Genomic DNA, 15,320 nt, shown 5'->3' with positions numbered 1-15,320 from the left:
CACCGCGCCCCTCCCCCACCACCTGCCCGATCCCGCCCCGGGCGGTCACGTGGGCCCTGGACCCGCTCCCCTCCCCCCACCCAGAAGCAGCGTGGCTCAGTGGCAAGAGCTCGGGCTTGGGAGTCGGAGATCGTGGGTTCGAATCCTGCTCCCTGCCACTTGTCAGCTGGGTGACCGTGGGCCAGTCACTTCACTGGGCCTCAGTGACCTCATCTGGAAAATGGGGATGAAGACAGGGAGCCCCACGGGGGACCACCCGATGACCCTGTCTCTCCCCCAGCGCTTAGAACAGTGCTCTGCACAGAGTAAGCGCTTAACAAATACCAACCTTATTATTATTATTATTATTATTAGCCAGGCTCGAAGGCCCAGGCCTGGCCTTGGCTGCCCAGTGCCCATTCACTCAGTAGCATTTATTGAATGAATGAATCATTCATTCATTCAATAGTATTTATTGAATGAATTACTCATTCATTCAATAGTATTTATTGAATGAAGCATTCATTCATTCAATTGTAGTTATTGAATGAATCATTCATTCATTCAATAGTATTTATTGGATGAATGATTCATTCATTCAATAGTATTTATTGAATGCATCATTCATTCATTCAATAGTAGTTATTGAATGCATCATTCATTCATTCAATGGTATTTATTGAATGAATTATTCATTCATTCATTCAATAGTATTTATTGAACGCTTACTATGTGCAGAGCACTTTCTAAGCGCTCGGAATGGACAATTAGGCAACAGAGAGAGACAATCCCTGCCCACTGAGGGGCTCACAGTCTAATCGGGGGAGACAGACAAGACTAAGACAATTATTGAATGATTGAATTATTATTGCCCAGCCCGGCCCCGCTTCGTCCTTCCCCTCCCCCCATCTGCAGGGACGCCCCGGGGGCCCCTGGCACCCTGGACTGGCACCACCGCTTGGCCGGGCGCAGCCCAACCGGCGCCCCGGCCCGGCCTCCGCCCAGCTCAGGGCGCAGTGCCCCGGCCTGACTCACCGCTCCCCTGCCCACTGCACGTCCGGGCACCGGCTCAAAGCAAAGGGGGGGACGAGGAGGAGGGTGAACCTGTGCCCACGGAGATGGGCAGCACCGGCACGGATTGGAAGAAGACGAAGAAGAAGAATCATGCTGCTTGTTAAAGACTCAGTGGAAAGAGCACGGGATTGGGAGTCAGGGCTCATGAGTTCGAATCCCAGCTCTGCCACTTGTCGGCTGTGTGACTGTGGGCAAGTCACTTCACTTCTCTGGGCCTCAGTTCCCTCATCTGCAAAATGGGGATTAACACTGTGAGCCCCACGCGGGACAACCCGATTCCCCTATGTCTACCCCAGCGCTTAGAACGGTGCTCGGCACATGGTAAGCGCTTAACAAATACCTTCTGAAGGTCATGGGCTCGAATCCCGGCTCCGCCCCTTGTCGGCTGTGTGACTTTGGGCAAGTCACTTCACTTCTCTGGGCCTCAGTGACCTCATCCGTAAAATGGGGATTAACTGTGAGCCTCACGTGGGACAACCCGATGACCCCGTATCTACCCCAGCGCTTACAACAGTGCTCGGCACATAGTAAGCGCTTAACAAATGCCAACATTATTATTATTATGTGGGACAACCTAATTACCCTGTATACCCCAGCGCTTAGAACAGTGCTCCGCACATAGTAAGCGCTTAATAAATACCAACTATGAGCCCCCCACCTGGGACAGGGACCGTCCAATCCGATTTCCTTGTCTCCACCCTAGCGCTCAGAACAGTGCCTGGCAGAGTAAGCGCTTACCAAGTGCCATAATTATGGGCGGAGCACTGTCCTAAGCCCTAGGGTACAAGATACAAGTACAAGAGCCTAGCGCAGTGCTCTGCCCACAGTAAACACTCCCAAAATAGGCCTGAATGAAAGTTAATCGGGTTGGACCCAGTCTCTGTCCCCCGTGGGGCTCCCGGTCTCCACCCCCATTTTACAGACGAGGGAACTGAGGCTCAGGGAAGTGCTGGGACCTGCCCAGGTTCACCCAGCGGACACGTGGCAGAGCCAGGATGAGGACCCCAGGCCCAGGCTCTATCCTTCTAAAGAGGGAGCGCGCGAGCGTGCGCTTCCATGTGCGCTGGTTTTACCTACCCCAGGCACCTCCTCCCACCCACTGCTGGGGAAGGAGGCAGGGGGAGGGACACGAAGACCCCCAGAGAGGGCAGGAGAGCCACCGCCACCTGCACCTCCAAAACACACAACCAAAAACCGACGACTCGTGGCCATTTTATTTCCAACGCAATAATCGTATAAAAATTCCAGTCACAGAACTTTTTACAAGTGTTCGGGGAAGGGGGCAGAGATTATGTACACAAACTATATACACTGGGCACTGCCCAACAGGCTACACGAGCGGCAAACATCGGCACTGCCAAGGTACCGTGCCCCCTCCGCCGGGGTGAGCACGGTCCCCCCCAACCCCCCGCCGCCCCGTTTCTTCCCCACAGTCTGGCCAGGGCAGAGGCGAGTTTCGCGACGTTGGCTTGGAAGAAGGGCCTGGCGCGGGTCCTTTCTCTCTCCTCTCGACTTCCAGGAACGTTCCCAGGCCCGGGGGCAGGGGAGGGGACGCCCCCTCGGTTGTTCCAGTGTGCGGGTGACCGACGGGCACGAGGGAGGGCTGACCGCCCGGCGCCTCTCCGTCCGGGGCCGTGCCCAGCGGGACGATTCCTGATATTGTTCTTCTTTGGCAAAATGCAAGAGGGTCGGGGCCTTTCCCCCCCGCCACCCCTGCGGGAGGGAGGGGGATTTATGAGTCCAGGAGGCCGGTGGGCACTGCCCCCCGAACCCGGGCTCGAGCCCCTCCCACTTCTCTGTCTTTGGGCCCGCCCCCGCCTCCCACCACAGGAGAGGGGCAGCTTGTGCGTGAGTTGTGGGGGGCGCGGGGGAGTGGAGAGGAAGGGGCGGCTCCCGTCCGCCGGGGTCGCCGGGACCAGACTTCACACGAGGCCGGTGCCGCCCTCCCTCAGGGGGTCTGCAGCAGGATCAGGGGTAAGAGCAGCATGGACCAGGCCAGGGGGCAGGGGCGCGGCGCGGCGCTGTGTCCGACGCTGTGCAGGACCTGGGCATCTGGATCGTCTGCAAGATGGGGCGGGCGCTGAGAGCGGGAACGGCCGGGGTCCCGCCCGGAACGACCCCCCACCCCCGGCCCCCGTCTCGATCCCCCGGCCACCCGCCCACCCAGCACCCCCACCCGAGACCGTCAGCTTGGGGCGGGCAGGGAACGTGTTTGTTGTCCGACTGTCCTCTCCCGACCGCTTAGCACAGTGCTCTGCACCCAGACAGCGCTCGAGAAATACGACGGGATAAACGAATGCACCGGGTCCCTCACCAGCTGGGAGTCCCGGTTCCTTCTTTGTCTCGGCGTCGAGCGGCGGGTTGTGGGCTGCAACGGGGACAGGAGGGTCAAGCCGGGGGGGTCGGAGAAAGGGTGGGGGGGGCGTCGACAGGGCCGGGGGATGGGTGGGAGAGTCGGGGGGCCGGGGAACCGCCGGGGAGGGGCGGACGGGACGTTATCCCCTAGGGCGTAAGCTCGTCGTGGGCAGGGAACGGGTCTGTCTATTGTTCCACGGTAAGTGATGGGATGTGTTAGGCGCTTACTCTGTGCCAGGCACTATTTTAAGCGTCGGGGGAGATCCGAGCTAACCGGGTTGGACACAGTCCCCGTCCCACAAGGGGCTCGCGGTCTTCACCCCCGTTTTCCGGATGAGGGAACTGAGGCCCAGCAAGGTGCCCTGCCTAAGGTCACATGGCAGACAAGCGGTGGAGCCCGGATTAGAACCCGGGTCCTTCTGACTCCCAGGCCAGCTCTCTCTCCCCCGGGCCCCGTACTCTCCCAGACGCTCGGTACGGCGCTCTGCACCCGGTACGCGTTTCTTGTTCCCGGGTCCTCTCCCAAGCGCTGCGCGCAGCGCTCCGCACCCAGGAAGCACCCAACGGATACGACTGACCGCACGAATGAATCCCCGACACTTACAGGTCCGGTCGCTGACCGTCACTTTGAGCTTGAGGCAGGGGGCTTCGAGGGTCTCGTGAAGGGGCTCGGCTAGAAGCAGAGGGGCCGAGGGGGGTGAGGGCCGGCTCCGGCGGCCCCCTCCTCTCCGGGTGCCCGCCCGCCCCCGGGGCGACGCCCCGCGCCGCCCTCCGGGACCCTCCGAGCCGGCCCTCCCCCGGGGGGGGGGGGTGGTCACTCACAGATGTAATAGTAGCTGTGCCCCTCCTTGAACTCCTTGCCCAGGGTGAAGGGGGTGAAGCGCTGGAACTTCTCGGAGAGCTTCTCGGGGCCGTGGCGGGCGGTGGGGTGGCTGCACTGCCAGCGGACCTGGTCGCGGGAGCTGGGGTGGCACAGAACGTAGTCTTCCCGCTCCACCAGGAACAGGGTGTAACGCTCCAGGGGTCGTCCGCTAGCCGCGGCCTCGTCCTCATAGTGGGGACACACGATGTCCAAGTAGTCGTTGAGCTGGACGTAGACCGTGTAATCTTTGCTCTGGAACCTACGGGGGCCGGGGGAGGTCAGGTCAGGGGAGCCGTGGGGAGCGGCGTTGGGGGTCTGATTTATTTCTAATAATAATAAAAAACGGTAATAATCATGATAATGGTATTTGCCAAGCGCTCATTACGTGCCAGGCACTGTCCTAAACCCCGGGGGGGTGGGGACGAGCAAATCATTCGCTCAGTCGGATTTACTGAGTGTTCACTGTGCGCGAAGCACTGTCCCAAGCGCTTTGATCGGGCTGGGCGGAGTTCCCCTACCCCACGAAGGGCTCGCGGTCTCAATCCCCATTTGACAGAGAAGGGAACGGAGGCCCAGAGAAGTGAAGCGACTTGCCCAAGGTCACACAGCAGACAAGGGTTGGGGCCGGAATTAGAACCCGTGACCTTCGGACTCCCAGGCCCGGGCTCTATCTATATCTGTGCTCTGTCTCCCCTTTTGGACTGTCAGCTCGTTGTGGGCAGGGAATGTGGCTGTTTGTTGTTATATTGTCCTCTACCGAGAACTTAGAAATAATAATAATAATAATGTTGGCATTTGTTAAGCGCTTACTATGTGCCAGGCACTGTTCTGAGCGCTGGGGTAGATACAAGGTCATCAGGTTGTCCCCCGTGGGGCTCCCGGTCTTCATCCCCATTTGACACAGTCATCCCCATAGTAGAGTGCTCTGCACACAGTGAGCGCTCAATAAGTACGACCGAATGACTGACTGGACATTTAATAATGATGGTATTTGCTAGGCACCGTTCTAAGCACTGGGTTACAAGATAACCAGGTTGGACACGGTCCGTGCCCCACGGGGGCTCACAGCCTTAAACCCCATTTTACAGATGAGGGAACTGAGGCCCAGAGAAGTCGAGTGACTCGCCCAAGGTCACGCAGCAGACAAGTGGCAGAGCCGGGATTAGAACCCAGGACCTTCTGACTCCCAGGCCCCTGCGCTCTCCGCTAGGCCAACGTCCCACCTCGCAAACCCACAGCATTTGTGTGCAGATCTGTAATTTACCGATTTCTATTAAAGTCTGCCTCACCCTGTAAGTCTGTTGTGGGCAGGGAATAATAATAATAATGTTGGTATTTGTTAAGCGCTTACTATGTGCCGAGCACCGTTCTAAGCACTGGGGTAGACAGAGGGGAATCAGGTTGCCCCACGTGGGGCTCACAGTCTTAATCCCCATTTTACAGATGAGGGAACTGAGGCACAGAGAAGTGAAGTGACTTGCCCACAGTCACACAGCCGACAAGGGGCAGAGCTGGGATTCGAACTCATGAGCCCTGACTCCAAAGCCCGTGCTCTTTCCACTGAGCCACGCTGCTTCTGTTTATTGTTCTCTGGTCCTCTCCCGAGCGCTGAGTACAGTGCTCTGCACACAGTGAGCGCTCAATAAGTACGACTGACTGGCTGATTGCCTGGTCATTTGCTTTTCACCCCATCCCCAACACTTATGTGCATATCTTTAAATGATTTCTTAGAAATTATTTATTAATGTCTGTCTCCCCCTCTAGACTCTAAGCTCGCTTTGGGCAGGGAACGTATCTGCTGTTTCTGTTTTGTATTGTACCCTCCCAAGCGTTTAGAACAGTGCTCTGCACATATTAATTCGGTCGTATTTATCGAGCGCTTACTGCATGGAGACCACTGGGCCTAAGCGCTCGGGAGAGGACAATGGAACAACGTGAATGTGTTTATCGTTCTACCGTGCTCTCCCGAGGGCTTAGACCAGTGCTCTGCATATAGTAAGCGCTCAGTAAATACGGCTGAATGAACGAACAATAAACAGACACATTCCCTGCCCACAAGGAGCTTTCAGCCTAGAGGGGGAGACAGAAATGAATAGAAATAAATAAATGACCGATAGGGACCTAAGCGCTGCGGGGTTGGGAGGGGCGATGAAGAAAGGGAGCAAGCCTGGAAGTACACAGTATAAGCGCTCGATCGATCCCATCGATTGATCGATTGATTGGGCGGGGAGCCCCGGCACGCCATCCCCTTGGTCCTGGGAGATCTCCCCCGGCCCCCCGCCGCCCCAGCTCCATTAGGGATCTCTCAAAATCCCAAATCTCTGCCTCAACTTTCTCCCCCCAAACCTATCCTTTCCCCAATATCCACATTGCACCTTGCCCCCAAGTTAATTCTCTTAAATCTCTCATCCTTCCCTCCAAAATCTACACTCCACCAAGCCCACAACTTTACCCCCCTAAATCTACTCTTCCCCCCCCAAATCCACACTGCTCGTAGGCCCGACTCTATCCCCCTAAATCTATCCTTTCCTCCAAAATCTACCCTCCGCCAAGCCCACAATTGCATCCCCCAAATCTATCCTTCCCCCCCAATCCACACTGCTCGTAGGCCCGACTTTAACCCTCTAAATCTATCCTTCCCCAGTATCCTCACCGCACCCAGGCCCAATTTTATCTTCCTTGCTCCTAAATCTATCTTTTTCTCCTAAATCTACACTGTAATGACCCCTAATTTTATCCCCCCAAATCTATCCTTTCCCCCAATAGCTAGACTGCTCCTAGTCCCATTTTATCTCCCAAAATCTACCCTTCCCCCCAAACCTTCACTACACTTAGCCCCCAACTTTATTCGCCTAAATCTATCCTTCCCCCCAAATCTACACTACACCTAGGCCCCAACTTTATTCCCCTGAATCTATCCTTTTTTTAAAAAATGGTATTTGGTAAGCGATTACTACATGCCCAGCACTGTACTAACTCTGTACTAACTGCTGGGGTAGACAGAGGTTAATCAGTTTGGACATAGTCGGCGTCCCACGTGGGGCTCCCAGTCTCAATCTCCATTTTACAGATGAGGCGACTGAAGCACACAGAGAAGTGAAGTGATTCGCCCACGGTCCCACGGCAGACGGGTGGTGGAGTCGGGATTAGAACCCAGGTCCTTCCGGATTCCAGGCCCAGGTTCTGTCCACTAGGCCACACTGCTTCTTCCCCCAAAATCTACAGTGCATCTAGCCCATAACTTCATCCCCCAAATCTATCCTTCCCCCCAAAATCTTCTCTGCACCTAGCTCCCACCTTCCTCCCCCTAAATCTACCCTTTCCTCCAAAACCTACACTCCACCTAGATCCCAACTTTATTCCCCTATAGCTATCATTCCCCCCCAAAATACACACATCTAGACCCTAACTTGGTCTACCTGTTCCCCCCAAATCTACACTGCTCCTAGCTCCAACTTTAACCCCCTAAATCTATCCTCCCCCCCCCCCCAAAATCCACTCCAGCTAGCCCCCAACCTTATCCCCCTAAATCCATCCTTCCCCCCCAAATCACCTCTTGCCTCCCCAAATCTCCCTCTTGCCCAGGTCCAGCCCGGGGACGGTGGTCACCTCCGGGGGGGACGGCGCCCCCCACCCCTTGGGCACGGAGAAGCCGCGTGGCTCAGTGGAAAGAGCCCCGGCTTGGGAGCCAGAGGTCGTGGGTTCTAATCCCGGCTGTGGGACTTGGGGCAAGTCGCCTCACTTCTCTGGGCCTCAGTGACCTCATCTGTCAAATGGGGATGAAGCCCGGGAGCCCCACGTTAGAGAAGCAGCGTGGCTCAGTGGAAAGAGCACGGGCTCTGGAGTCAGGGCTCATGAGTTCGAATCCCAGCTCTGCCACTTGTCGGCTGTGTGACTGTGGGCGAGTCACTTAACTTCTCTGTGCCTCAGTTCCCTCATCTGTAAAATGGGGATTAAGACTGTGAGCCCTACGTGGGACAGCCTGATTCCCCTATGTCTACCCCAGCGCTTAGAACAGTGCTCGGCACATAGGAAGCGCTTAACAAATACCAACATTATAACATTAACATTATTACAACCTACCTTGGATCTACCCCGGCGATTAGAATAGTGTACGGCACATAGCGCTTAATAAATACCCTCATCATCATGATTATTATTACTAGTATTATTGGGCACGCCCCGCCCTTCCTGGGCCAGGGGGTCCCCTAACCCTGCCGGTCCGCGAGTCTTAAAAGGGGGAGCGGATGGGGGTTGGGGGGTGGGCAATGGGGGGGATGGGGAAGAGAAGAGGGGGTGTCTCCAGTGGATTGGGAAATTCCTGGGGCTTCCCCCCAACGCCGGGAGAGATAAGCCAGGAAGCCATTTCGGGAACAGGTAATTCCGCTCCCTCCTCCGTGACGGACTCTTGAGTCACCACCCCCCGCCCCGGCCCGGTCCCACGGAGGGGGAGGAGATGGGGGGGGAAAAGGGGGGTGGGGGGGACCCCGGTGCCACTCCCACCCCCCCCCCCCACCTGCACCCATCTCTTGCCCCCCTCCAGGGGGGAGCGGATAGGGAGGGGTCCCATGGGGAGGGGGAGGAGGAGGAGGAAAAGGGGGAGGGGAGGGCTTTTCCTGAAAAAGAGGAAAAGCAGGAGGTTGGGAACGGAAGGGGCCTCGGGAGGCGCGGGAAGGTGGCGGGGCAGCAGGCGGCAGGGGTCATTTCCCGGCCGGACACCCCGGGCCAGGCCAGGGCCGGACTTTCGCCCAGGCCAAGGGCACACGCTCCGTGTGGATGTTGGGTGTGGGGGTGTGTTGGGTGGTTTGTGTGTTTGTGGTCCCCACACCGGGCCTTCTCACTTTCTCCCCTGGAATCTCGCAGGAACACACACTCACACACAACAGGAACACAGACAAGAGCGGACAAAAAACTTCCAAGGAAACACACACCAAACACCACACATACAGAGCCTTAACAGGAAAACGGACAGGAGCGGACAAAAACTTCCAAGGAAGCACACACCAAATACCACACACACACTTCACACACTTCTCACCTAACAGGAAAACGGACAGGAGCAGACAAAACACTTCCAAGGAAACACACACCAAACACCACACACACACACACACTTCACACTTAGGAAAACGGACAGGAGCGGCCAAAAACTTCCAAGAAAACACACACCAAACACCACGCGCACACACACACATTTACAGGAAAACCGGACAAAGACTTCCAGGAAAACACGCACCAACACCGCACACCCACACAACACTCAAAGGAAGACAGATACTCACGCCCCTTGTATACACACTGGAAAATACCCACGGATGGACACCCACACCCACAGTCAAATTCACCCACCAAAAAAAGAAGACAGGAACCCAGTCCCCCCTGCAAACCCACAGGGACAGAGACGAAAGTGAACACGCACACAGACAAATCGCTTGCCCACCGCACATGCACACACAGCTGTACACGCAAACGCAGGCACAGAGTCAAACTCAGTCCCCCGCACACACACAAAACTAGAGACAAGAGCACAGACACACAAGCAAACACACTGGGACAGAGACACGCACAAAAGCCAACACGCTCACAGGCAAAGCACACACACAGAGGGTCAAACTCCCCCCCCCCCCCCCCCCCAACTAGACAGGAACACAGATCCACAATCAAACCCACAGAGATAGACATTCACAAAAGACAACACACACACAAACACAGGTAAATTGCACACACACTAGAGAGAAGCACACATACGGCTGTGCACACACACAACCTCACCCATACACACAAACTAGAGACAAGAACACAGACGCAAGGGCAGAGACACTTGCAAAAGCCAACACACGTAAACATGCAGGCCAATCGCACACACTCTCCAGAGGTGCACACACACAGCTATACACACAAACACACACACAGAGTCAAACTCACCCCCCACACACACACACACACCCATACACACAAAACTAGAGCCAGGAACAGAGACACACACAGAAGCCAACAACACACACAGAGAGGCAAATCGCATGCACACACATACAAAATTAGAGACACGTATACAGGCACACAGGATCAGAGACATACACAAAAGCCAACACACACACACATACAGAGGCAAATCGCACGCACACAACTTTACACACATAAGAGTCAAACTCCCCCGCCACCCCACAAACTCTCCCCCACAAAACTGGAGACAGAAACACACAAGCCCAGGGACAGACATACACAAAAGCCAACACACACACCACACACCCAGGCCAGTCGCACACACTCTCAAGAGACGCACATACATTTGTTCACACATACACACACAATCAAACTCCCCCAAACACCCACAGTCAACCCCCCACCCCCATATTCACAGACACAAAACTAGAGACAGGGGCAGAGACACGCACAAAAGTCAATACACATACACACAGGCAAGTGGCAGACACACACAGAGTCAAACTCACCCCCCCGACACACACACACACACACACACACAAAACTAGAGCCAAAACACCGAAACCCCAGGACAGAGACACACACAAAAGCCAGACACATACACACAGGCAAAGGTCAGAGACACACTCAAGGGACGCAGACACACCTATACACACTCAAGAGACGCACTCACACACAGACACAGTCAACTTACACCCCCCCCCCCCGAAACACACACACACACACACACAACTAGAGCCAGAACATAGAAACCGAGGGACAGAGACACGCACAGAAGGCAACACACAGGCAAATGGCAGACGCACGCACATCTACACACACTCAAGAGACGCACACACTCACACTCACAAACTCCTCCCCCCGACACACACACACACAAACTAGAGCCTGAACCCAGAAATCCAAGGACAGAGACACGCAAAAAGGCCAAGACACACACAGAGAGGCAAAGGGCAGAGACACACAAAAAGGCCCAGACACACACACAGAGGCAAAGGGCAGAGACACACTCAAGAGACGCACACACACACACACTCCCCCCCGGACATACACACACACACACACAAAACTAGAGCCCGAACACAGAAACCCAGGGCCAGAGACACGCAGAAGGGCCAAGACATACACAGACCCACAGGGGGGCAAAGGGCAGAGACCCACTCAGGAGACACACACACCCCTACACACACTCACACTCCCACAAACACCCCCCGACACACACACAGACACAAAACTAGAGCCTGAACACAGAAACCCAGGGCCAGAGACACGCAAAAAGGCCAAGTCACATAAAGTCACGGGGGGGGGGGGCAAAAGGCAGAGACCCACTCAGGAGACGCACACACACCCACACCCACTCACACCTCCACAAACTCCCCCCCTTACACATACACACACGCACAGACACAAAGCTAGAGCCCGAACACAGAAACCCAGGGCCAGAGACACGCAAAAAGGCCAAGACGCGTACAGAAACACAGGGGGGCAAAGGGCAGAGACCCACTCACACCTACACACACTCCCACACGGAGTCACACACAGCGTCACATACACACACGGAGTCACACACACACACACACCCAATCCGAGCCTCTCCCTCTTCCCTCCCTCTCCCCTTTCCCAACTCCGGGAACTGTGTCCAGAACAAAGGCGGAGACCCCGGCCCCGATTTCGGCTGCGTCCCCCTCCCCCCTGTCCGGCCCCCTGACCTCCCCCAACTTTACCCCCTTCCCCTCCCCCCTAGGGAGGAGGAGGGGGCTTCCCAGGGGTCGAGGGTGGCGCACAGGGTGGGCCCTACCTGGGGTTGCTGCTGTTCCAAAAAACGGTGTGGCGATCGGCGGTGGCGGCGGCCAGAAGGTAGCAGAGGCCGAGCAGAGGCGTCCAAAGCGGCTCCATCGGGGGTCCCGGGGATGGTCCTGGGGGGAGGGGGCAGGGGGAGGGGGAGGGGAGGGCGTCCGAGCTGGGATTCTCCGCTGGACCGGGCGGCCTCTCCCCTGGGCCGCACTTTGAGGACTGGACCCGCAACCCCCGCCTCCGACACCGCCTCCGGGAAGGACCCGCCCCCCGGCCCCACCCCCAGCCCGGGACCCGGGGAGGGACCGACCGGCCCTTCGGCCTGCTGATGCTCCTGCGGGCTCCAGGACACAAGGCCCGGGGGCCCCGGACACACCGACGGACGGACCGGCAGAACCTTTTTCTTTTTAAATGCCATTTGCTAAACGCTTATTAGGTGCCGGGCTCTAATTCCGCCTCTGCCACCTGTGGGCCGGGTGACCTCGGGCGAGTCGCTTCACTCCTCTGGGCCTCGGTCCCCTCGTCTGCAATATGAGGATGAAGGCTGGGAACCCACTTGGGTGCTGAGTGACCTCGAGCAAGTCGCTTCACTCCTCTGGACCTCGGTCCCCTCGTCTGGAATATGAGGATGAAGGCTGGGAGCCCACCTGGTGCTGGGTGACCTCCAGCAAGTCTCTTCACTCCTCTGGACCTCGGTCTCCTCATCTGCAACATGGGGATGAAGGCTGGGAGTCCATCTGGGTGCTGGGTGACCTCGAGCGAGTCGCTTCACTTCTCTGGACCTCGGTCCCCTCGTCTGGAATATGAGGATGAAGGCTGGGAGCCCATCTGGGTGCTGGGTGACCTCGGCCGAGTCGCTTCACTTCTCCGGGCCTCGGTCCCGGAAAATGGGGATGAAGGCTGGGAGCCCACCTGGGTGCCGGGTGACCTCGGGAGAGTCGCTTCGCTTCTCTGGGCCTCGGTTCCCTCATCTGGAATATGGGGATAATAATAATAATTATGGTATTTGTTAAACGCTTACTCTGTGCTAGGCACTGGACTAAGCTCTGGGGTGGATACAGGCAAATCAGGTTGGACACAGTCCCTGTCCCACGTGGGGCTCACACTCTTAATCCCCTGGGAATCGAGGCCCAGAGAAGTCAGGGGACTTGCCCAAGGTCACACAGGAGATAGGTGGCAGAGCCAGGATATGAACCCAGGTCCTTCTGACTTCCAGCCCGGGCTCTAGCCACTAGACCACATTGCTTCTCTAATTTATTGAGCTCTTACTACATGCAGAGCACTGTTTTAGCACTTGAGAGGGTACCTTATAACACTCTAACAGACACATTCCCTGCCCACCACGAGCTTAGAGTCTAGAAGGGGAGACAAACGTTAATAAAAATAAATAAATTACGGATATGGATAGGGATAAATTGCAGCACACGCAGCTGTATACACAAACACACGCACAGTCAAACCCCCTTTCTCCCCTGCCCCAAACTAGAGACAGACTCACAGGAAAGAAGACACACATAAAAACCAACACACACCCAGATATGGACATAAATGCTGTGTCTACCAACTCTGTTTTATGGTACTCCCTCCAACTCAGCACAGTGCTCTGCGTGCCATAAGCGCTCAATAAATGCGATCGATCGATTGACCGACGGTGGGGCACGCCTACTCCCAATCGCTTAGTGCTCAACAAATACTATAGATCAGTCATAGCCGAGTCGGTCAGAGAAGGAGCACATCTTTAATAATAATGTTGGTATTTGTTAAGCGCTTACTACGTGCAGAGCACTGTTCTAAGCACTGGGGTAGATACAGGGTAATCAGGTTGCCCCACATGAGGCTCACAGTTAATCCCCATTTTACAGATGAGGTAACTGAGGCACAGGGAAGTGAAGTGACCTGGAGCGCAGTGTGCAAGGAATTATTAATCATTCGATCCATCGAGCGTATTTATCAGACGCCTACTGGGTGCACAGGGCACTGTCCCGAGCTTTGGGGAGACTACAGTAGAGTTAGAAGACGAGATCCCCGGCCTCAAGGAGCTTCTAATCTAGTAGGGGAGACCAGACACTGAAATCATAATTATATTAATGATTACGGTGTCTGTTAAGCTCTTTCTATGTGCCGGGCACCGGACTGGCCCCGGAACCGATGACAAGAGGAAGAGAAGAGAGATGCCAGCGAGGTAGTGTTTAAATAACAGGGCGTGTGAGGCATTCGCAGAAATGCTGCGCGAGGTTGTACAAGTGCCTAGGTGACCCAGAAATCACTCACTTGGATGCGGCCTCCAAGTTGATGACTAAAGGATCACACTATCGATTATGTGTTACTGTGTGTTGGGTTTGCAGCCCAGCTGTCTAGACTGTAAGTTCCTTGTGGGCCCCGCTACTAAGCTCTCAGTAAATACAACTGATCGATTGCGGGCTTGCATGCTGTTATGTACCGACTGGGGGGTGATGTGTTTGTATTTCTGTGTGTCATTCCCTCTATGAATTAGTGTTTGTGCGTGCTTGGGTGTGTGTTATTGCTGTTTTGTCGCACTAGGATTTCCACTCTTTATTCACCCCTCCCTCAGCCCCACTTGTGGTACATGTTCAAATTTCATTTTTTATCCCCCCCCTTTCCCTCTGCTCCTCCGCCTCTCCCTTCCCCTCCCCTCAGCACTGTGCTCATTTATTACCCTATTTATTTTGTAAATGAGGTGTACATCCCCTTGATTCTATTGTTTTTGTCTGTCTCCCCCGACTAGACTGGGAGCCCGTCAATGGGCAGGGACTGTCTCTATCTGTTGCCGAACTGTCCATTCCAAGCGCTTAGTCCAGTGCTCTGCACATAGTAAGTGCTCAATAAAGACTATTGAATGAATGAATGAATTCATATTAAAGTCTGTCACCCCTTCCTCTAGACTGTAAGCTCGACGTTGGCAGGGAACAGGTTTACCACCTCTGTTATGTTGCACTCTCCCAAGTGCTTTGTGCAATGTTCTGCACAGGGTAAGTGCTCTAACCTTCTCAGTGGGCCTCGATCTCGTCCATCTCGCCACCGACCACCCGGCCCACATCCTGCCCCTGGCCTGGAGCGCGCTCTCTCCACAAATCCGCCAGACAACGACTCTTCCCCCGGCTTCAAAGCTTTATTGAAGGCCCATCCCCTCCAAGAGGCCTTCCCTGACTAAACCCTCCTTTCCTCTTCTCCCACTCCCTTCTGCATCGCCCTGATTTGCCCCCTTTGCCCTTCCCTTCTCCCAGCCCCACACCACATTTCCATTTCCATCATTTATTTATTTCTATTAACGTCTGTCTCCCCCTCTAGCCTG

General features: G+C 55.5%; 1 protein-coding gene across 1 annotated transcript; it reads right to left on the bottom strand.

The window, feature by feature from the left end:
• Positions 1-2,245: 2,245 nt before the first annotated feature.
• EFNA1 (ephrin A1) lies at positions 2,246-12,163 on the bottom strand. Its single transcript, XM_029054741.2, has 5 exons — positions 12,012-12,163; positions 4,231-4,529; positions 4,013-4,081; positions 3,368-3,421; positions 2,246-3,114 (listed from the first exon to the last, which is right to left on the bottom strand). Exons 1-5 carry the CDS (start codon positions 12,107-12,109, stop codon positions 3,002-3,004), a joined length of 633 nt encoding a protein of 210 aa, XP_028910574.1. The 5' UTR covers positions 12,110-12,163; the 3' UTR covers positions 2,246-3,001.
• Between the last annotated feature and the right edge of the window lie 3,157 nt (positions 12,164-15,320).

The sequence above is a fragment of the Ornithorhynchus anatinus genome, chromosome X5, assembly GCF_004115215.2.
Source record: "Ornithorhynchus anatinus isolate Pmale09 chromosome X5, mOrnAna1.pri.v4, whole genome shotgun sequence".
NCBI lineage: Eukaryota > Metazoa > Chordata > Mammalia > Monotremata > Ornithorhynchidae > Ornithorhynchus > Ornithorhynchus anatinus.
This window is presented reverse-complemented; position numbering and strand designations above follow the sequence as displayed.